Genomic DNA, 22,061 nt, shown 5'->3' on the forward strand with positions numbered 1-22,061 from the left:
TTTCCCCAGACTAGCATACTGGGGTTTTTTAGCAATCCTAAATAAAATTACAAAGTGATTTTTCTTGGAAATTTGACAAATGACTCTAAGACTGAAGTGGAAAAGTAAACATGTAACAGTAGTCAAGAAATACTGAAAAAGAAGAAAAACTTATCCTGAGTTTGAAGCCAAGCAGTCATCAACTGGATTCCTTCAACTGTAACTTGCTTAATAAACAATATCCTGTAAGCTGCCTTCACTAATTGTTCTTGCAAACTGCATACCCTGCAAACTTCAGGTAGCTTAGCCAAAGCATCACCAGACTCCCTACAGATAGCGCCTCTGACACAGGGTCACTAGAGTAACAGTGGCTTCCATTGTTTTTCAGGAACAGGGAGCTAGTCTTCCCCAGTTCAAACCAGTCAAGACCACAGACCATTCAGCTGGGCCTGTGCGAGTATCTGATGGATGACCTTTTGTCGTCAGAGGGCCAAAAACTCCACCCTCAGATCATGCTAATGCTGCCATTTTCTGAACATGCTTCCTTCCCATGGAGAGACATGTTACTCAAATACACATGCATGGACCACTGATTACCTTACCTTCTTCCTTCCTCTAATCACCTCCCTCTGCACCTCCAACCACCCTATACGCTTCACTCATCAATATCCTGAACCCCTCGCCTTCAGGGAGAAGGATTTGAGACTGGTTCTCCTATCTCCTCACTTGGCTGCCTTGCAAATAAACCCTTTCTCTGCTGCAAACCTCGGCATCTCAGCGTTTGGCTTGCTGCGTGTCGGGCAAATGAACCAGGTTCCATAAAAAGTTAAAGGACATTATAAAGCTGTAAGAATTAAAGTGGAATGTTACTGAGACAGGATAGGCGGATCGCCCAGTAGGAAAAAACAGAGTGTAGAAATGGACAGAAGTAAATAAGAAAATTTAGTACAGGAGAAAGTTAGAATTTCAAACCAGACACTGCAGAGAGAGTGTTCAATATTGGATTGGGACAACCAGCTCAACACTCAGAAAAAAACAAAATAAACCTGGATTCCCACATCACTCTTTACACGGAAACAAATCCCGAAAGGGTTAACATTTAAAGATTTTCAAACAGACAAAGCCATAAACACACTAGAAGAAAAACTGATGCATTTTTTAATAATCTTGGGTTGGAAAAACATTTCTAAACATGTTGCAAACCCAGAAAAGAACAAAAAACCCTTGTAAAAATTCCATAAAGTTGAAACACAACAGGAGTAGGAAAGGGATATTTGTAATGCATTACAAGAAAAAAATGTAGTATCATTTATATCTCAAATAAACCAATAATAAAACAAACAGGGAAAGAAGCTGGACGACAAAGCTACAAAGGGATACAAATGGACAATAGCCATATGAAAAGATGTTCAACTCTGTTAACAATAAACAGTGAAAATAAAAACAGGATAATATTTCCAGCCTAACAGAATATCACAGGTGAAAAAGACTGCAAAGGCCAGTGCTGGCTAAGAGGTAGGTACTTACACGTTCGGTGGGTGCAGGCTGCTGGCAAAGCCTCTGATGTGAAGTACGCACACCTTTCGCCCAAGAAATGCCATTTCTAAGAATCAGAGGAAGAAAATCGTTAGAAGTTCAATAAGCTTTATGTACAAGGATTTTCATCACAGTATTGACAATTGCTAAAAAAAAAAAAAAAAGTTAGAAAGGACTGAGATGACTATTGATTAACAACAGTTAAGTAAGTTCTGGTACAGTTTGTACCATACCATGCAAACACCACAAGTTATGATCTGTGTTTACTGACATGAAAAGCTGCCTATAAGTTGTCAAAGCATCAAACCAAGCCACAGAAGAAGTGTGGTTCCTTTTAGGAAACAGGGTGTGTGTTTGCCTCAAAGGGCACATGACATCATTTTCTAGAACAAGGCTTGTCAAAAGGGTGCTGTGGTTGTTATCTTTTTGGTATAATTTGATTTAGTTTACTATGCTTACATAAAAATTTCCATAACCAATATTTTCAAAAAAGAAAAAACAAGTTAAGAATAAACAGGTAAGAAAAGCCAGGCCGAACTCTGAACTGAAGAAAGTGACTAGGGGGTCCAGAAAGCGATCCAACTACAGGTGAGAGTTTCTTGTGTGATTAGGGTGGCTTTCCCAGTCCATAAGAAAAAGGTAATTATTAACAAAGGGTGGTGGAAAAACTACAGCATCAATTAGGAAAAAGATGGCTTCTCTCCTCTCATCACAATTGATTCCAGCTGGGTTAGAATTTAAATGTAAGAAATAAAGACAAAAGAGACAACAGGCTATAAGGATGTATTGCACAACACGGGGAATACAGTCAGTGTTCTGGTATTTTGTAATTACTGTAAATGGAGTGTAACCTTTAAATTTTTTTAATTTATTTTTTATACAGAGTACTAGAAAATACAACAGAAGAAAGCTTTTATAACCTTCAGGTGTGTGATGGGAGGGGGTCTTCAGAGAATCCCAGAGGCCTTAAAAAGCAGATTAATAAATTTGATTCTATAACAAATTTTAAATCCTATATGAAAAGGTGCCATTAACCAAATTAAAATACAAGTCTCATACAATGAAAAATATAGTATTTATTAGCAATATAACAAAGTCTTCCTGGAAAGATATAATCAAAGCCATGGTTATGGGCCATTTTGTTTTCTTCCTCTTAATGTTTTGTATTTCCTTAATTTTTGCCATTGAATAAAAACTTTTATAAGTAAACCAAAACTCTTTTTTAAAAATTAAAACCAAAAATATTTGGAAGGAAATAAAATTATTCACAAAAATGTTTGAAATAGGGAATGGAAAGCAGGACTTTCGAAGCTTAGAGGTAAGAGAAGGAAAGGAAGCCGTTTCCCATGAGGACCCTCCACCAGGTCTCAGGCCCCCAGACTCCATCAGATCGCCGTGCCACCTCCTGGGGAGGCGGTGAGACCCCGAGCTCGGACCAAACCATGACGGCCACATGGAGGTTCAAACGTGCCACTCGAGGAATGACAGGGCCTGACAGTTTTTGCTCAAAGCTCTTCAATATGCATCATGTCACAAAGCCCAATCACAGCTCCTGGGAAATAACAAAAGAATCTGGGTAATGAAATAAAGTCTAACCTTTTTTTTTCCTTTGTTGGTAGTCTAGTTTCACTCGCTCACAAGAGGCCACGTGCAGAGGCCTCGCACCCCGAAACCTGAGCCCGGCTCCCCGTAGGAAACAGCCGCGCAGAGAACCCAGAGACGCCACCGAGAGCTCAGTTCAGGACGGCGGCGGCAGGCCGTGTGCAGAAGCACCGCCCACAACACTGGAAGATGGCGGCGGGCCGTGTGCAGAGGCGCCGCACCTGCACCGCGACGCCAAGGATGAGCAGCTCAGGTGCGCCCGATCCACAAGATCCACAAGAACTCCGCCCCCTTCCCCCTGATGCCGCTGAAAACCTGTAAAGCGGCCCCGCCCAGGAGCCCCCACCTCTCCCATCATCTGGTCAGAGGATAAAGCCTTCTTTTCCTTCTCAACTGAACTCGATCTCCTTTTACTGGCTCCAATGGCGTGGGGCAGAAGGACCCGTGTGGGGAACTAACTGGAAAGGTCGGTAACAACCAGCGGGAAGGGGAAAGGGAAGGGCGTCTCGCTACCTCCTGGGGTCACTCCCAGAAGTTACCCGCACCTCTTCCTCTCAGATGCCATACGTGGCTGCAGGGCAGGCGGGGAGACGCCGTCTTTATTCTGGGAAGTCTCGCACATAGGTGATAGTACCACGGGAGCAAGAGAGGATGGGTATTGCAGCCTAGCACGTAGAGCATGATCCCATTTGTATAAGATACACCCCCAGCATTCACACACATGCACCTGGACAATGGGAGGACGCCTGAAAAATATTGGGACTTTGGGTGAGTTTTGCTTACTTCCTTGAACTTTTCGTATTGATCGAATTTTTGGAAATGGATGTATTTTTCAGTATAGCTTCTTTTCCAAAATGAATGATGTACATGAAATCGAAGGCCAGAGACTTCTTGTTGAAAGACATGTGACCCACGGGACGCTCTGGATCTGGGACGGCCCTTCAGAGTCTCCCAAATTGAGGGCCTTTGTACCCCCCTCAAAGACCAGTCATTGGAGGCACACTGCCTCCGGGGAGGGGTGAAAGCTTGGGCAAGGCAGCTCCTCTGGGCCCAGAGAAATTCCAGGAGGGGACCAATCTACGGGGGGCTCAGCAGCTAACACTCAGCAGGTGGAAAGTGTCTCCCTGCTGAAGGGGGTTCTATGTGGTGGGCTGCAGTGTACACGACACCAGGGACAGAAAGGCACGGCCTGGAGCTGGAGAAGGAAGCAGAGGAAAATCAGAAATGTCACTTTACACAGAACCACTGTATGCAACCACCATTTTTCTTCAAGTCTTCCTCAGAAAAGAGAATACTCTTAGAACTAAACCTAGGTATGGCAAAGTATGAACCTGAGCCTAAGAAAGAGAAAACACTCGGCAGATCCAAATGGAAAGGCTCTACAAAGTAACTGGCTTGAACATTTCCAAAACGTCAAGGTCACGAAAGGCGAAGGAGACCTAGGAAATATTCCAGACTGAAGGAGACCAAAGAGACAATGCAGTGTGTGATCCTGGATAGTGGACTGTGTGAAGAACAAGATTAGGACTTGGGCAAAATTCAAATGTAGACTGGAGGTACGATAATAGTTTTCTTATTGATGTTAAATTTCCTGACTTTGATAATCACTCCAAGGATGTGTAAAATAATATCCTTGTTCTTAGGATTGCATGAGTAAGTGTTCAGGGGTGAAGGGTCTCATTATCTGGAATTTGCTCTCAAATATTCAGAAAAAATAAAATTATATATATAATTTAAATCCTGAGAGAGAAAAAGTAAATATGACAAAACATTAATAATTGGTGAACCTAGGTGAAAGGTATACGAGAGTTCATTGTCATAGTGTTGCAACTATTTTGAATGCTTGAAATTCCTTCAAAATAAAAGGAGAAAGAGAAACTTCCCAAAATAGAAAGCCAGTAGGATAGTACCCAGCCACACTAAAGGAACTCAGATCTGAAAAGGCTCCTAATGGACAAAGGTTGCAATTGATAAAAAGTGGATTATGGTCATTATAGACTGTAAACTTGAAGTTGATTCTGGGAAAATTCGATTGTATTTTCAGATGGATGCATTGTGAGAGCTTATTAAGGACAGTGAGGCTCTCTAGTGGTCAACATGAACGTCCCCCACTAAATAAATAAACGCAAATTAGGTCAAACGAGCCTCATATTCTTTTCTAAAATAAGTTAAAGAAATGGTCATCAGGATAGTGTATCTTGATTTGGCAAAGTTTTGGGGAAAGCTGTGCATGACATGCTCATGGACAAAATGATGCAGCACTTGGCATTTTTATAGCAACCTGAACAGCACCACCCAGAAAACTGACTGAATCTGGGGGGCAGTGGTAATAGTTTCCTAGGGCCACTGTAACAAGTTCCACTGTGTGGTGGCTTAAACAACAGAAATTTCCTGTGTCACAATTCTGGAGGCTGGAGGTCAAGATTATGGTGTCGGCAGGGTTGGTCCCTTCTGAGGCCGTGAGGGAAGGCTCTGCCCCAGGCCTCTCTCATTGTCTGGTAGACCGTTACCCAGTCCAAGCTCGTCCTGCTCGCCACACAGGCCAATAAATCAAGAGACGAGTTGTTGGGGCAAAGAATAGCGACTTTATTCAGAAAGCCAGCAGACGGAGAAGATGGTGGCCTAGTGTCCCAAAGACCCACCTTCTCTGAGTTAGAATTCAGACCTCTTTTTTATACTGAAAGGGGAGGGGGTAAAGTCCTAGTTCTGGTCAGACTGCGGAGGGGAAGTGTTCATTTCTTCCCTCCCGGAAGAGGCAGGGTTCCCCGGAGATGGGCCATTATGTAGAATTTAAGCCTACAGGCAACATCCCTTTAGTGATTAACTTTTAGCAAAAGCAATAGAATACAAAGGTTAAGAGAAACACATCCAATATGAAGTCAGATTTGTTCTTCCCTATCACAGACAGCTGTATTCATAGTCATACGGTGTTCTCCCTGTGTGCATGACTGTCTCCAAATCCTCCTTTTTCTAAAGACACCAGTGATACTGAATTAGGGCCCACCCTAATGACCTCATCCTAACCTGATTACCCCTGTACAGACCCTACCTCAGTGGACGATGAGACAGATGGTATAACAGACATGGAATGATGGTGGGTGGTCCAAAGCCAGGTCCCTCACATGTTCACTGTGCCACCCTGCCATTCACCACTGGCCGTCCTGAGACTCATCCTGCTCCTGGGTGGTGTGAGGATTAAATGGAAAAATGAGCAAAGGCATTGTGCAAACTGCAAGCCCCCCGTAGTCTCCTGAACTCAGGACCACCGCCTGCCGGGAGGCAGTCAGTGCTCCAGTACGTGAAAGGACTGGGTGGGATGAGACAGGGTCCTCAAGCGGGCGAGAGCCGTCATCACATCTTTTACAGTCATCTTTATCAGGTTCGGGAGACAGGGGGTTACTCATCTACAAATCTAACTGTGGGCTAACTTATAAAACATACTGAGGAGATTTCCTCCCATTTCCACCCATTATTCTTCGGAAGAGTGGAGACATGCAGTCCTTTAAGGATTCTCCACAGCTTCCTTCTAGATGGTGTCTTCTCAGACCCCCAGCTTCCCCTCAGCCCCTCTATCAGCCAAAGGGTCTCGCGCTTCCTTCCAGGAACTGAGTCGATTTCTCTGCACCCAGCAAAGACAGCTGGCATTTCTGCTCCCACTTTGGTTTCTGTTCCTTTCTACTTCCCCAGCCTAGATCCTGCATCTTCTCTCCCCTCTAACATTTGGAGCCTCCCCCTTTCCAAGGGTGTCTTGGTTTTTGTCTTCATACAGACTTAAAGCTTCTATCTTAACACATCCTCAGGTTACCCTAAGGCCTCCTTCTGCCCCATCAGCATTTCCCAGGTGTGTCCCATGGGGACCCATATTCACATCATAGACCCAGAGGTCCCAAAGTCAAGAATGGTTAGGTATGGGCAGAAGACCTAAATAGACATTTCTCCAAAGAAGATATACAGACTGCCAACAAACACATGAAAGAATGCTCAACATCATTAATCATTAGAGAAATGCAAATCAAAACTACAATGAGATATCATCTCACACCAGTCAGAATGGCCATCATCAAAAAATCTAGAAACAATAAATGCTGGAGAGGATGTGGAGAAAAGGGAACACTCTTGCACTGCTGGTGGGAATGTGAATTGGTTCAGCCACTATGGAGAACAGTATGGAGGTTCCTTAAAAAACTACAAATAGAACTACCATATGACCCAGCAATCCCACTACTGGGCATATACCCTGAGAAAACCAAAATTCAAAAAGAGTCATGTACCAAAATGTTCATTGCAGCTCTATTTACAATAGCCCGGAGATGGAAACAACCTAAGTGCCCGTCATCGGATGAATGGATAAAGAAGATGTGGCACATATATACAATGGAATATTACTCAGCCATAAAAAGAAACGAAATTGAGCTATTTGTAACGAGGTGGATAGACCTAGAGTCTGTCATACAGAGTGAAGTAAGTCAGAAAGAAAAAGACAAATACCGTATGCTAACACATATATATGGAATTTAAGAAAAAAATGTCATGAAGAACCTAGGGGTAAAGCAGGAATAAAGACGCAGACCTCTTAGAGAACAGACTTGAGGTTATGGGGAGGGGGAAGGGTGAGCTGTGACAGGGCGAGAGAGAGTCATGGGCATATACACACTAACAAACGCAGTAAGGTAGATAGCTAGTGGGAAGCAGCCGCATGGCACAGGGATATTGGCTCGGTGCTTTGTGACAGCCTGGAGGGGTGGGATGGGGAGGGTGGGAGGGAGGGAGACGCAACAGGGAAGACATATGGGAACATATGTTTATGTATGACTGATTCACTTTGTTATAAAGCAGAAACTAACACACCATTGTAAAGCAATTATACCCCAATAAAGATGTTAAAAAAAAAAAAAAAAAGTTGTTCAAAATAAAAAAAAAAAAAAAAAAGAATGGTTAGGAAATGCCTTGCCTCTTGACTGCAGGATTCATTAGAGCCTTTAATACTGTATTTTGATTCTCCCCAAAGGGACAAGGAATGCAGCATTTCCCAAATGCTTCTAAACCATTTCCCAAATGGTTCTAAACGAGTTCTAATGGCTTTAGAACTCTGTCTTCTGGAAACTCTTGAGGGACTAGCATCCGGCTTCCACGAGTGCTGGTCTGCACCCAGTGTCTCTGCTTCCAGTTGGTCTGTGACGGACATGGCCGTCTGTCTAGCAAATAGACACAGATCTATTTGCAGATCTTTTCCCTTCCTCTTGGTCACAGAGTGAGACTCTATTTCCCAATCTCTCTCGCAGTGAGGTGTGACCACGTGGCCTCCATCTTTCCAAAGGGAGTGAGCGGCCGGACATTTGCCTCTTCCAGGCCTGACCCCCACAAATCTGCTGTGCACTTGTTCCCCGACTCTTTCCCTCTGTCTGGAGACCAACAAACACCCCGGGGACTAGGCAGAGCCTCCACCGGGGATGTGTCCTAACAGCTAAGCAGAGGAGGACAGCCACCTGGATGATGCAAACACCTGCAGGGCTCCCGCAGAAGCAGAAGGCGAGTGAGCCTCTCTACGTTAAGCCCTGAAGGGCTGCGGCCTGTTCCTACTTCAGCCCAGCTCTCACTTTGCCACCGTTGTCAGTGGCGTTTTGGCCAGATCCTGGGGTCTGGTCTTTGTTCTTAATTCTTCCCATAATCCGACGCTCCTCCTACCACTTCCCTCCTCTGTAGCCATGCTCTGTCCGTTCCTGTTGCTTTTATCCACGGAATATTCTTTTCCCCTCCATCGCCCTCTCTTCCTCCACCTCCATCCCCAGCCTGGGTGTGTCTTTGATCCCCTTGCTTCTCTCTCTCCAACATGGCTTCATCTCTGATCTCATGGCTTCTACGATCTCACCCAAGGAAAGAGAGGGAGAAGGGAGAGCTGAGAGATTAACTGTCACCTCACCAGAGTATATTCTTCCAGGGACCAAGCCTGTTTTATTCACAGCTGTTCATTAGCATCTAGTTATGCCTGGCACAGAATAGTTGCTCAATAAATGTCTCTTAAATGACTAGACAAATGCACAGACGGCAAGGGAGGCATTACTCTTCCAATGGCAACACCCCGATAATGGGAAAGGACAAAATCCAGAGTTCGGCTGGGAGTTTAGAGAGCAATTGGGATCACACCGTGTCACTGGTGAGTCGTACACTGCACGACCCCAGCCTTTCTCGTGCAATGTGGTGTGAGCGCCAGCAGGTGGAAGGAAAGGGCTGGGGACTTAATTAAAGAATGCTTCGAGAGAGGAGCTACATGAGCAGTGGTGGGCAAAAGCAGAGAAGGGGAAAGCAAAAACATTTGCTCTCTATAGAAGCCAACTGTTTTCAAGCACAAAAAAAGTCAACACAAAGTTGTTGAGGGTCTTCTACGTGCCAGCCATTCTTGAGCTCTGGGGATGCAGGGATGAGAGCAGCCACTCTCTGCCTGGAGGTGCCCACCACCCAGCAGCATGTGAGACCCAAAACCACAGTCATCAGGCCATGGGCCCAGTGCTACCTGTCAACAGCAGAGGGGGAGGGCCCTGGGAACACAGACAGTGGCGTCAGTCATTCTGCTGGAGATGTGTTCTGCGAAAGATACATGGAGGTGACATCTGAGCTGGACTTCGGAGATAATTCCCTAATTATGTGTATCCATTGGGTCCGCAACCATTTACTGAGCACCAGCTTGGTGCCAGGCTCTGGGCACAAGGGTGAGCAGAAACAGTTACAGCCCTGCCCTCCCTTCGTGGGGAGAAGGGCCATTGATCTCACAATTACACCAACAAATGCAAAACTAAACCTGAAACCAGGGCTAGAAAGGAGTGGTGCAAGGTTTTATGGGAGGTGAAATAAACGTTTGTGGATTGATGAATCTACAGACAATGTGTAGGGCAAAGACTGCCGGCTGGATCATAATGTAAATAACGGAGCTACTGGCCACCCAGGAGAGACTAGAATTCCCAGTCCCACCGCCATGGGCGAGGTTTGACCATATAACTAACTTACAGACAACAGTATCTGAAGAGTGACTTCTGGGTGTGTCCTTAAAGGGGGGAGGCTTCCCCCCTCTCCTGTTCCTCCCAGATGGAGGTGGTGGTGAGCTGTCTTGGAGCATGTGGACCAGGGCAGTACTCTAGGGAAGGTGGAGTAAGAAGGGTGGAGGGGAGGCACCCGGTGCAGTGACTGTGGAGCTGCCTGAGGAGCCTTGGAGCCCTTCCACCAGGCACCTGAAGAAGGAAAACTTACCTTCCTTCCTGTTAGGGAACTATCACTGGAATTCCCTGTTAGAGCAGCTGAACCTATACATCTCGACTCACACGGTATGCAAGATACTAACCACTGCTTAATAAAGCAACAGAAAATAACAGTTAGTGTACCTGGACTCTGCCTCACATAGACTCAGGATTTGAGGATTTCATTGCTTGGGGGAAATGAAATAATCTTGGGATGTGGAGAGAAATTTGGCATCCAGAAGGTTTGTGACCTTTCAAAAACCCTGAAATCTATTAGATTAAGTTGTGTGCAGCCTTGAGTGCCCCAAGGCTGGGCTCTGGGTGGTTTATCATCACAGGAGTGGGCAGGTGAGGCTTAGTAGACAGATGGAACCTCCCTTCCCCAGCTTCCCTCTGACAGATTCTTATTTATTTATTCATTCGTGTATTTATTTATTTATTTATTTATGGCTGCACGTGAGCTCAGTAGTTGTGGCTGGCGGGCTTTAGAGCGCAGGCTCGGTAGTTGTGGCACACGGGCTTAGTTGCTCCACGGCATGTGGGATCTTCCCGGTCCAGGGCTCAAACCCGTGTCCCCTGCATTGGCAGGCGGATTCTTAACCATTGTGCCACCAGGGAAGTCCTGCTCTGACAGATTCTTAAAGCAGGAGAGCCTCCACAAGAAATGTCCCTGTCTCTGCCTCAGGACAGGATACAATCAGTACTATCAGTAAGAGGTGGCCTTCTGCCCCACTTTCAAGACCTTTGGAGGAGTCTGCATTTAATAATACCTGCCTCATCAGGAGAAAATGACTTGGGTTACTTGATAGTTATCAAAGCACTTTCACACCTATTGGCTCTCCTATTTCATCCTCCTAATAACTTGGGTGTGAGCCAGGTGCAATACGGTCTTGTCTACTGTCCTCCAAGAATCTGAGCTAATCACAGGAGGTCATGAGGCTTCCAGGGGGCAGAGCGGAGCTAGGACACCAGGTAAGGCCCTCCTTCCTGTCACTTACCAGCTTTGCCCCTCCATCACCCAAATCAGTGACCGCTCCCTGACCATCCGTTCTCTGGAGGGCCCCAGCCAGCATGTGACTGGGCCGCCAAGGTGGACAGGACAGAGCTCTTGGCCTCTGGGAGCTTTCGGGGGTGTGGGGAAATGTGACAGGTTTGCACACCTGGCTACAGTGTGACGCTCTGTAGGGTGAGCACTGTGTGATGGGCACAGGCCACAGTGCTCCCAGTCCTTCAGGCCAGAACAGTCACTAAGGACCCAAAAAATGAGTTTGTGGCAACTGCTGGAATCCCGCCCTCCCGTGCCCACGGGTGCTGAGCATGAAGCCTCAGGCACTGATGCCCTGCACCTGCGCACGCACTGTACACACACGTGCACACACACGTGTGCACACACCTGTACACACGTGTACACATGTACACACACACGCAGGCGCTGCGGCGCGTAGTCCCTGCAGCCCAGAGCGGGAGGGTGGGCGCGGAGGGCGAGCACGCGTCCGCCCGCGGAGCTGCCAGGCCGCCTCCTGCCCGCGGGCGCCCGCGCCCCCTCCCCGCGCCGTCTATTTATATCGCTCGCCGGCTCTGCCCATATTGGGCAGCGCCAGCAGGTCAGGCGCCCCAGGCCGGGTCGCGGCGCCATTGCGGCGGCCCCTGCGGAGCAAGTGCGGCCGCGCCTCCCGTCGAGGTAGCCCCGTAAGTAACGGTGACCGGGCCACGGGGACCACCCGAGGCCCCTCGGCACCTGCGCCCCCGCCACGCGTGCAGCCCCGCGCCCCTGACCGCCTGGTCCTGGACCGCCCTCGCCGGCCCTGGCGGCCGTGGAGGGGGCGCCTGTGTCTGCCCGTCCCGGGGTCCTCCTGGAACCGAGAAGAGTGCCAGGCACTCGACAGGATCCGCTCTCTGAACTGTAGACAGAGGAGTCTAATCGCCCTGCGTTTCCCACCCCCACCCCCACCCCCGCGGGATTCTTAAGAGTAACTAACGAACTCGATGCATGTTAAAGGCTCTGGTAAGAATGCAGAACGTCAGCTCTTCAAAGGAAAGGAAAGAGGAAGCTTGCCTTATTTAGCTTTATCTCCATCCTGGCCGTCATTAAAAGCCAGGTGTGTGGAGCGGATTATTACTTTGCAAAAAATCCAGTATTTTCCAAAGCTCCGGGGAGACTCGGAGTGCATTCAGGGTGGGGCAGGTGTCCTGAGCCATTTTCAGCCAGGGTCTGTACAAGATGGTGATGCTGAAGCAAACTAGGGTGTGGGGAGTAATGGGAAAAGCCAGGGGTCACCAAGGTGAATGCTGTAGGAGAACTGAAGGGGCAGGGGTGAGAGAAATTATAAATGAGGACTGACTCTCAGGTCTGCATTAGGGCGGGGGGGGGGGCTGGGAATGGGGAGGAGGTGTGCCATCTGAGAGGTGGGGCTACTCACGTCCTGCTGGTGGTTGTCGCCATGGGAATTTAAAACCCACTGTTGCCCTAGCTTGCATTTTTTTTTTTTTCAATAGATGCTGGAATGTTTCAGCGCTGCGTGTTGACAATTAATTTACAAAAAAAAAAGTCCGAGCAGCCAATTTGCTATCTCTGGCTTCAGTTCTCTAAGAATGGGGACCAAATTCCTGAGCGCAGTGGTGACGGGGAATTAATTTTGAGGATAGGAGAAGTGGGTGTCAGAATGTGTCAGGCTGTAGGCAAGGAAATCAAGTTAATGATTCTGGGTGATTTATTTGACTTGGACAAACCGATAGCAGCTTGAAGAATCAAAATATCTTCAAGACAGTGGTTAATAACATGTATAAAACCTAGAAGAAAAAAAAGTTATGAACCTGTAATTTAGGACTAAGCAAAGCATTCGTTTAATTGCACAAACCGTCTTGAGCAACTGTTCTGTGCGAGGCACTGTCACAGACAGACGCTAAGAATACAGAAAGGGTTAAGACCTGACCCCCTACCCTCAATATGCGCATCAGTGAAAGGCGAGGAGGGCGAATTCGTAAATAAATTGCAGTGACAACGGTGCAGTAACCACCGTGTTCAAGGTACAAGCAAGGAAGGGCAGAGAAGGCTTCACTGAGGAAGTGACGTCTGGGCTGAATTTTGAAGAGCCAGTTACATTTTTTCAGGTGGAAGCAGGTGAAGAATATTCCAGACACAGGGAACAACATGTGTAGCCACATAGCATTAGAATAGTGAGTGGTTCAGTACTACTAAGAGATTGGAAAATATGAGGAGGGAAAGTCCAGAGATGGAGTAGTAAGGGCTGGGAGGTGCCAGGTTAGGAAGGGCCTCCTAATGTCTGGAGGACGGGTAGTGCTGGTGCAAATAGGCTTGAGGTATTTTTTAAACGTGGGGTAATGATTTCATACATGAGAGTCACCAACTTACAGAAGGGCTGTGTTTTAAGCGTTGGAACTGAGACATCACTGACGTCATGTTGACATTCCTTGGCGTGCCAACCAAAATCCGTTGAAGGGGGCTTTAGGCTGGAATGTAGGACCCTAACCAAGTCATTTCTCAGGTCTTCAGATTTTTTCTTCGATAAAATTCAAGGCTTTGCTGTTGATCAACTCCATCACTTCATATTATGACCTACTCACATACTGAACATGTCTACGGGAAAAAAATGTATACACTGATTCTGGAATCCAGTAACTTCTTTTCCCACCGAACCACAAGTAGGAAGGAGTTGTTTCTGCCTTTCTCCCAGAGCAGTTCTCATTAAGACTGGAGAAGCAGGTTGTAAGCATCTGTATTTTCCAATGACTCATAAGTTGGGCTGACTACACTTTGACAGGTTAAAAGGAAAATTCTCAATGTATCTACGTATCCTGTCTGCCTGTCTGTCTGTCTCTCTATATATATGTACACGCACTGATGTGGTTTACACTGTATGGGGCTGGCCCAAAAGTTCGTTCGGGTTTTGATGTTATGGAAAAACCCAAACAAAACTTTTGGCCAACCCAATAGGTTAGGTTTTCAGAGTTGTAAGTTACTCTAATGTTAATACAATTTTTACTTTTAAACTTAGTTTATGCAATATTTAAGACATGCAAAAAGGCCTAATGAATAATAAAGTATGTTATCGGGTTCCTGCCATACAGCTGATGAAGTCGCACGTTGATTACGCAACTGAAACTCCTTGTCACCCTCCTCCAGCTGTGTGCCCTCGCTTCCACGCCTCCTGAAAGCAACCACTGTCCCGAACCTGGTGTTTAGAATTACCTTTCTTTATATTCCACTACAGTTGTACATGCCCTTAAAGAATATACAATTCTTTTAACTTTTTAGTTTGATATAATTTCAAACTTACAGGAAAGTTCTAACAGTAGGACAAAACACTCCCATAGACCCTTTACCAGATTCACCATTTATATTTATTTTGTCATAATATATCACCTACACTTACTCTATTAGAATATATAGTATTGTTTTGCATATTTTACTGAAGATATCAGTGGCGGGCAGCACCTATTCTTTTTAGTCTTTTTCACACATTGATGTTTGTGAAATTCATCAATGTCGATACATGTAGCTCTAGTTCATTCCTTTTTTTTTCTTTTTCTTTTCCTGTATAATATTCTCTTGAGTGAATATGCTACAGTCTATCTGTTCTCCTGTTAATGAATATTTAGTTATTTCCAAATTTTTACTATTTCAAACAGTGCTGCTATGAATTTAAACTAGTTTTAACTTCAGCAAAACATGGAGTCATGGTCATGTATCAATCATTTTTTAGAAAAAGTAGCAACTTTAAAGATAATATAAAGATTATAAAATTAAACACTGTAAAAACAAAACATTGGTAGTTTAAGTAAACTAACATTTTTATGCCACTTTAAATTTTATTTTATTTTTTAAATAAATTTAGTTAGTTAGTTATTGGCTGTGTTGGGTCTTCGTTGCTGTGCTCGGGCTTTCTCTAGTTGTGGCGAGCAGGGGCTACTCTTTGTTGTGGTGAGCGGGCTTCTCATTGCGGTAGCTTCTCTTGTTGCGGAGCACAAGCTCTAGGCACATGGGCTCAGTAGTTGTGACTTGTGGGCTCTAGAGTGCAGCCTCAGTAGTTGTGGCGCACGGGCTTAGTTGCTCCGAGGCATGTGGGATCTTCCCGGACCAGGGCTCGAACCCATGTCCCTGCGTTGGCAGGCGGATTCTTAACCACTGCGCCACCAGGGAAGCCCCACATTAAAATTTATAGGAATCCATTTCTTAACACTAAGTATACTGGACGTGGGTAAAACTGCATTTTGGATTTGCAAAGTAATTAGGCTTTATTCTTGTGATTTATATTTATTTTTGCTACTCATTTTTTCTCCATTATTATGGGTACTATTAATATGACTGCACAATTCAGTCTTCTATAAATTGGAGCAGAGAATAACTTCCCATTGGTATCACTGAGAACATTTATACGGTTTTATCTTGCTGATGAAAGGAGAATGCCCTCTGGGCCCTCATTACAAGAAAAAGTTGCTGTCAGCTCTCTTTTATTTGTGAGCTGTGTCTGTACCCACAAGCAGTTTGTATATGAACCCAAACATTTTTATTGTTCAAAAAATGTTTGTACAGGTGTATCCAGTTTCAGCTTTACCAAGCAAATTACATGTTATACATGCATGGCCTTATTTAATTCTCCCAGCTATTCTTATATAATTCTCAAAACTAATTCCAAGCAAGGAATCAAAAAGAGGCTAAGAAACTTGCTCACGTTGTAAATGGTAGAGCGAGGTATCAGAACCCAGGTCTCAGGAACCCAAGTCAAAGCCCACGTTCCGAACCTCTGAGGTACTCTCTGCTACCCCACTGTGAGCACTTGGATACAAAAGACTGATCCAACTACTTTATTTATATACAGTAACCCCAATTTACACATGCAGAAACCAAGGTTCAGTAAGGTTACACAATTTTATGGGACTTCCCTGGTGGTGCAGTGGTTAAGAATCCACCTGCCAGTGCAGGGGACACAGGTTCAAGCCCTGGTCCGGGAAGATCCCACATGCCGCGGAGCAACTAAGCCTGTGCACCACAACTACTGAGCCTGAGCTCTACAGCCCGCAAGCCACAACTACTGAGCCTGTCCTCCAGAGCCCATGAGCCACAACTACTGAGCCCACGTGCCACAACTACTGAAGACCGGGCACTTAGAGCCCATGCTTTGCAACAAGAGAAGCCACCACAATGAGAAGCCCACACAACACAACAAAGAGTAGCCCCCGTTCACTGCAACTAGAGAGAGCTCGCGCACGGCAACAAAGGCCCAACGCAGCCAACAAATAAAAAAATAATAAATAAATTTAAAAAGAAACGTTACAGGGCTTGCCTGGTGGCGCAGTGGTTGAGAGTCCGCCTGCCGATGCAGGGGACGCGGGTTCGTGCCCCGGTCCGGGAAGATCCCACATGCCGCGGAGCGGCTGGGCCCGTGAGCCATGGCCGCTGAGCTTGCGCGGCCGGAGCGTGTGCTCCGCAACGGGAGGGGCCACAGCGGTGAGAGGCCCGCGTACCGCAAAAAAAACAAAACAAAACAAACAAACAAAAAACAAACAAAAAAGAAACGTTACATAATTTTGGGATGACAGAAAGCAGTGGCTAAACTGAGATTCAGGCCCAGGACCGTCTCACTTCAAAGCCCCATCTGCAATGCCACCATCTTCTGTGTACCTTACGTATACAAGGAACAATGCTGAGAATGCTTGCTGAAGCATGGTGGCTAATGTAACTGACCAGGTATCTCTCAGGATTTACACCAGTAAATTCATTTGGTCTGTAAATCCACAGCAATTAGAGTAGCTCTCAAGAGTTTTATAAAAGGCAATTAGAAGGAAGGGACACTTAAATATATGTGCCCATCTAAAAAATTCATAAATGATTCTTCTGAATGTTCGAAACAGTTATTTCCTTTTTAAATGTATTTTTTGTTGCTGAAGCCAGCGTTTGGGGCAGAGAAACTGTACCCAAGTATTTATTCAAGAAATTGATTTATCTTTGGGAATCTTGGGGACACCAGATGATCCTTTTAAAATAGGAATTTGACTGTTCCCCTTCTCAAAACTCTTCATCTGGAGTTAAGCAGAGAATTGGAGATTAGGCACCAGACATAATCTAGAAAGTGGATTTATTTATGACAGTGGCACACGAGTTGTTGCCCCGTTGCCTGTTTTATATCACCCATGAGCAAGAATGAATTTTATAATTTTAAATGGCTTTTTAAAATCAAAAGAAGATGTGAAAATGTATGAAGTTCAAGTTTCAGTATCCGTAAAACAAACTTTTTGGCACAGAGCGATGCTCATTTGTTTACGTATCATCTATGGCTGCTTCTGCATGGCAACGGCAGAGCTGAATTGTTAAGGCAGAAACCCTACAAAGCCTGAGATATTTTCTCTCTGGCCCTAGTTTGGTGCTTGCTCTAGAGGGAGTGATTAAGAGTGCAGACTTTGGAGTCAGATGGAACTGGGCTCAAAACTCAGTTCGTGTGCTTGTAAAATGGTGTAGCCATTTAATGAGAAGAGGTAAACTCAGAAGAGCTGACTTAGGTAATTCTGCCTTCTATCAAGGAGAAATGCGCATAATTAGAAGTTTCTACAGTTCTTTCACTTGACAGTGTACTAATAGAGAATACAAGAATATACCTAAAGTGAAACTTTATACAATATCTAATTGCAGTTACCTTAAGCAACCTTGTCTCAGTATTTTTGCAAATGCCACTTACACTAGTGAGGACTCCTGAGTGCCAGGACCAGCACTCCCAACTCAAACTGGCTTAAACAATGAGGGGAATGGTCTCTCTCAAAACTGAAAAACACAGATATAAGGCATGTTTCAAGCTCCACTGCTCTGAAATCTCTGCCTTCTTTCCTATACTGGCTTTGTCCTCATGCTGGCTATCGGGACACGGCTGCAGTGGATCCAGACCCCTCATCTTTGTAACACGTGGACACCCCCAACCAGTGAACCAGACACTGAGCTTCACTCCAATCGGGCCAATCTCAGGTCTCCCACCAGCCCCTGAACCAGTCTCAGTGGTAAGAACGGGAGTCAGTCCCACCCCATTGGCACCAAGGAAAGGCAGGCTGCATGTGGGGAGAAAGCCAACATTGTCCACTATAGAGCTGTGTATAAGATATTACCTATAACATGTTTATCGAGAAAACCAGTCCATAATGTACTAGGTATTTCATTTTTAACCTCTCTTTGAAACTAATGCCACTTACGTTTTCATTAAACTAGCCCTATGCCAAAAAGTTCAACGAGGGTAGCTTGGTTCCTGCCTTAAAGATACAAAATCCTAGGTTGTGGTCCTAACATTTGGGTCCCCGGCATCTCGTTTCTTTCCAGCAACATCAAGAACTAATGACTCTGAACTATCTGCATTGTGTTAGATCACGTGATCCGATCTGGAAGCTGCCCTTGGCCTTCTAGCATTGTGGGTACTGGTACCCTTTGAGGGATTCTTGTATATCAGTACAAATGGAATAGAAATTTTAAAATATTTATTTCCTTATAAGAAAGCTTTTACCGTTTTTTAGTTTGAAGTAACAGCTGTCATCTATAAAGTTGACTGATGTGTTTATGTGTAAAGAAGCCTACATAATATGATTTGGGCTAGTCATAATGTGTTGTAGGAGAATTTAGAAATATAATGACCTCTTAATTACCCATAATTGGATTCTCTTTGTAAAAATCTAAAACAAATAAAGCGAAAAAGCAACCGTTCACTTTTAACCTGCAAACCCTTGCATAGAAAGTTTTAAGTTCTCACTGAAATAAAACTGAGCCATTAACGCCAGAAAATCCGGCGAGGAGGCTTTTATTTCTCTTTCAAGTATACGGGTTCCAAGACTGGCTACTTGTTATGATTCCACACCCTTCAGCACAGCGATTTTTAGGTCTTACAGTTGCCATTATATAATTAAACATTCCTATCATGCTTAACATTTGTTTCCTGAAATGAACTTTAATTCAACACTGAAAAAGTGCCAAGTCTCATTGAGACATATGAGATTTCTAATCCTTTACAGGATCACAGAAATTTAGAAGACTTATAAGCTTCACGGCTGACAGATTTTGCTTTCACAGTGTTGAAATTATCACCTCCCTGCCTTTCTGAGCTCCTCGTGCTGACTTTTCTACCATCGAGGTTTATTCTCGCTGCTGGGACTTACAGCCGCATTAGACCTGGACAGGGTGACAGAGATCGAGATCTGCTCCTCCCGTTAAGGCTTCTGGCTCTAGGAGTGTTCTTTAAATCCAAAGAGCTAATTAGCTTCCTTGAAACATCCTGTTTGCAGTTCCCCGGGGAAGGGGAAGCTGAGACAACCAGCTTAAAGAGATTTTTAATTAGACTAGTGCTTTTTCAGGCAAGAAGTGATTCCACCTCTGCCTCTGTGAGACAGGGAAGAGAGAGAAGCCACACAGGAGGGGCAGAGAAACGGGAGGACTTTTGTGTGTTTTCTAAGATTAGGATGATTTACTTGTAAGTTTCAAGTATTGTGAATTCTCACATCAGCACGTGTTTGGTTGCGCTTTCCAAAGCGCTGTTTTGAATTATTTGCCACATGGCAAAGTTTGAGCAGAATTTTAGTGGACTTTTTTCTCAGCCAGCCTACAAGACCCCCTCCCTTGTGATTTTTCAGACTGGTGCTGATAGCACTTGGGTGCATTTTGGGGGACGGTGCACATAACCTTTTCAGTGATGTTGCACCTCCTCAGAGAGGATGCTTCCTAATGCCTCTGTATCCTCCATCTGTGGGTCAGCTGAATTTGGTAACTGGAAGTGTAAATGCGAAAGGTGCTCATCTTATCCCTTTTCTCTTCGTTCACCTTGGGAGGGAGGACTTTCCAGCCTCCGCTAGAAAAATCTCTGCCGCCAATTAGGAAAATATTGTTAGTGCTTAATAATTTCCTGTTTTTAATTTTACAACCAACGACGTTATTTTTAGATACCAAAGTAGCTGTCTTAATGTTAAACTACTCTGCTTGGAATGAATAATATTTACGTATAAATACTTCTTAGAACTAAGGCTGCATATTTAAATTACAGAGAATTTTTTTTCTTAGAAGAAAACTCCCTCTTTTCTTTCCTTCAGGAATGTTACATGACATCTCTGTGGCTTGGTGAGTAATAAGACATGTAAACAGGACCTCAAGAATCGAGCTACATTTAAAGAAGACTTACTTAGAAACACTGGAGAGGACACCATGGAGTGCAAGACTGAGGGAAAAGAAAAATACCAACACAGCTTGAATTTACTGAATAAAATTAAGAACATGAAAGAACTAGCAGAGATGATTGATGTTGTACTCATCGCAGAAGGGGAGAAATTCCCTTGCCACAGGCTGGTCCTGGCTGCATTTAGTCCTTATTTCAAAGCGATGTTTACCTGTGGACTACTTGAGTGTACTCAGAGGGAAGTCGTACTTTATGACATCACAGCAGAAAGCGTGTCGGTGATATTAAATTATATGTACCATGCGGCTCTGGAGATCAGTAATGCCAATGTACAGACTGTGGCTATGGCCGCCTATTTTATGCAGATGGAGGAAGTCTTCAGTGTGTGTCAGAAGTATATGATGGACCATATGGATGCCTCGAACTGTTTGGGTATCTATCATTTTGCAAAGCAGATTGGAGCTGAGGATTTAGCTGATCAATCGAAGAAGTATTTATATCAGCACTTTGCTGAGGTGAGCTTACATGAAGAGATACTAGAAATTGAAGTGCACCAACTTCTGACGCTTATTAAATCAGATGACCTGAACATATCCAGAGAGGAGAGCATTCTGGACCTAGTTCTGAGATGGGTAAATCATAACCGAGAACTGCGCACAGAGCACCTTGTGGAACTTCTGAAGCAAGTTAGGTTGCAACTGGTGAATCCTTCTTTTTTAAGACAAGCCCTGAAAAGGAACACAATGCTTCTGTGTGATGCAAATTGCATTGACATCATTCAAAACGCATTCAAAGCCATCAAGACCCCTCAACAGCACTCTCTCAATCTTCGTTATGGCATGGAGACTACCAGTCTTTTGCTGTGCATTGGCACCAATTCTTCAGGAATCAGGTCGAGACACAGGAACTACGGAGATGCCAGTTTTTGCTATGATCCTGCATTGCGCAAGACCTATTTCATCTCCTCTCCCAAGTATGGGGAGGGTTTAGGCACTGTGTGTACTGGTGTTGTCATGGAAAACAACACTATCATTGTGGCTGGAGAAGCAAGTGCCTCTAAACTCTCCAGACAAAAGAGCAAGAATGTTGAAATCTACAGGTTCGTATCTAGCCATATACTTGTAACTTTGTTTCAATTATCTTGCTTTGACATTAGCAGCCGAAGTACTTCTTAGTGATCACATCTTAAATTATGTGTGGTCAGAATTACCCTGTAATCATGTATTTTACATAGATGTAAAATTCATAATGAAATCATCCACATTTTAAAATTATTTTTCTCTCCCTTTCATTATTAAGAACATATAGTTGAATTTGCATAAGTTAAATGTATATACTTTATGATTCCTTTGTATATTTTCACTCTTAGCTTTCACTATTCATATGCTATAATTGCTTTGTTTTTGAAGAGCTGAATATAACTTTTAACAAGAAGAAAAGTTTATTAACACTGACGCCCTTGAACTGACTTATTAGTTCACAATTCAGAGTAATAAGTAATTTTTCTTCTTGACCAAAAAGTACTATTTATCTGTCAGTTTTCATTCTGTACTTTTTTTTT

General features: G+C 44.5%; 2 protein-coding genes across 3 annotated transcripts in view; one reads left to right on the forward strand and one right to left on the reverse strand.

Moving 5' to 3' along the window:
• MGLL (monoglyceride lipase) overlaps positions 1 to 22,061 on the reverse strand; it is a 283,419-nt gene that overhangs the window by 198,927 nt on the left and 62,431 nt on the right. Inside the window, exon 3 of the mRNA XM_033416089.2 lies at positions 1,507 to 1,582. The gene's annotated coding sequence lies outside the window, so the exon portion shown is untranslated. The remainder of the gene's footprint in view (positions 1 to 1,506; positions 1,583 to 22,061) is intronic.
• Positions 11,892 to 22,061, forward strand: part of KBTBD12 (kelch repeat and BTB domain containing 12) — a 59,528-nt gene continuing 49,358 nt past the window's right edge. The window contains exons 1-2 of one of the 2 annotated variants that reach the window (XM_004285444.3): positions 11,892 to 12,035; positions 20,418 to 21,599. In XM_004285444.3, coding sequence (XP_004285492.1) covers positions 20,530 to 21,599 — 1,070 coding nt within the window. In that variant the 5' untranslated portion in view covers positions 11,892 to 12,035; positions 20,418 to 20,529. The other variant, XM_049715521.1, reaches the window with a different exon arrangement.

Source organism: Orcinus orca, chromosome 10 (genome assembly GCF_937001465.1).
Source record: "Orcinus orca chromosome 10, mOrcOrc1.1, whole genome shotgun sequence".
In the NCBI taxonomy this organism is placed as follows: domain Eukaryota; kingdom Metazoa; phylum Chordata; class Mammalia; order Artiodactyla; family Delphinidae; genus Orcinus; species Orcinus orca.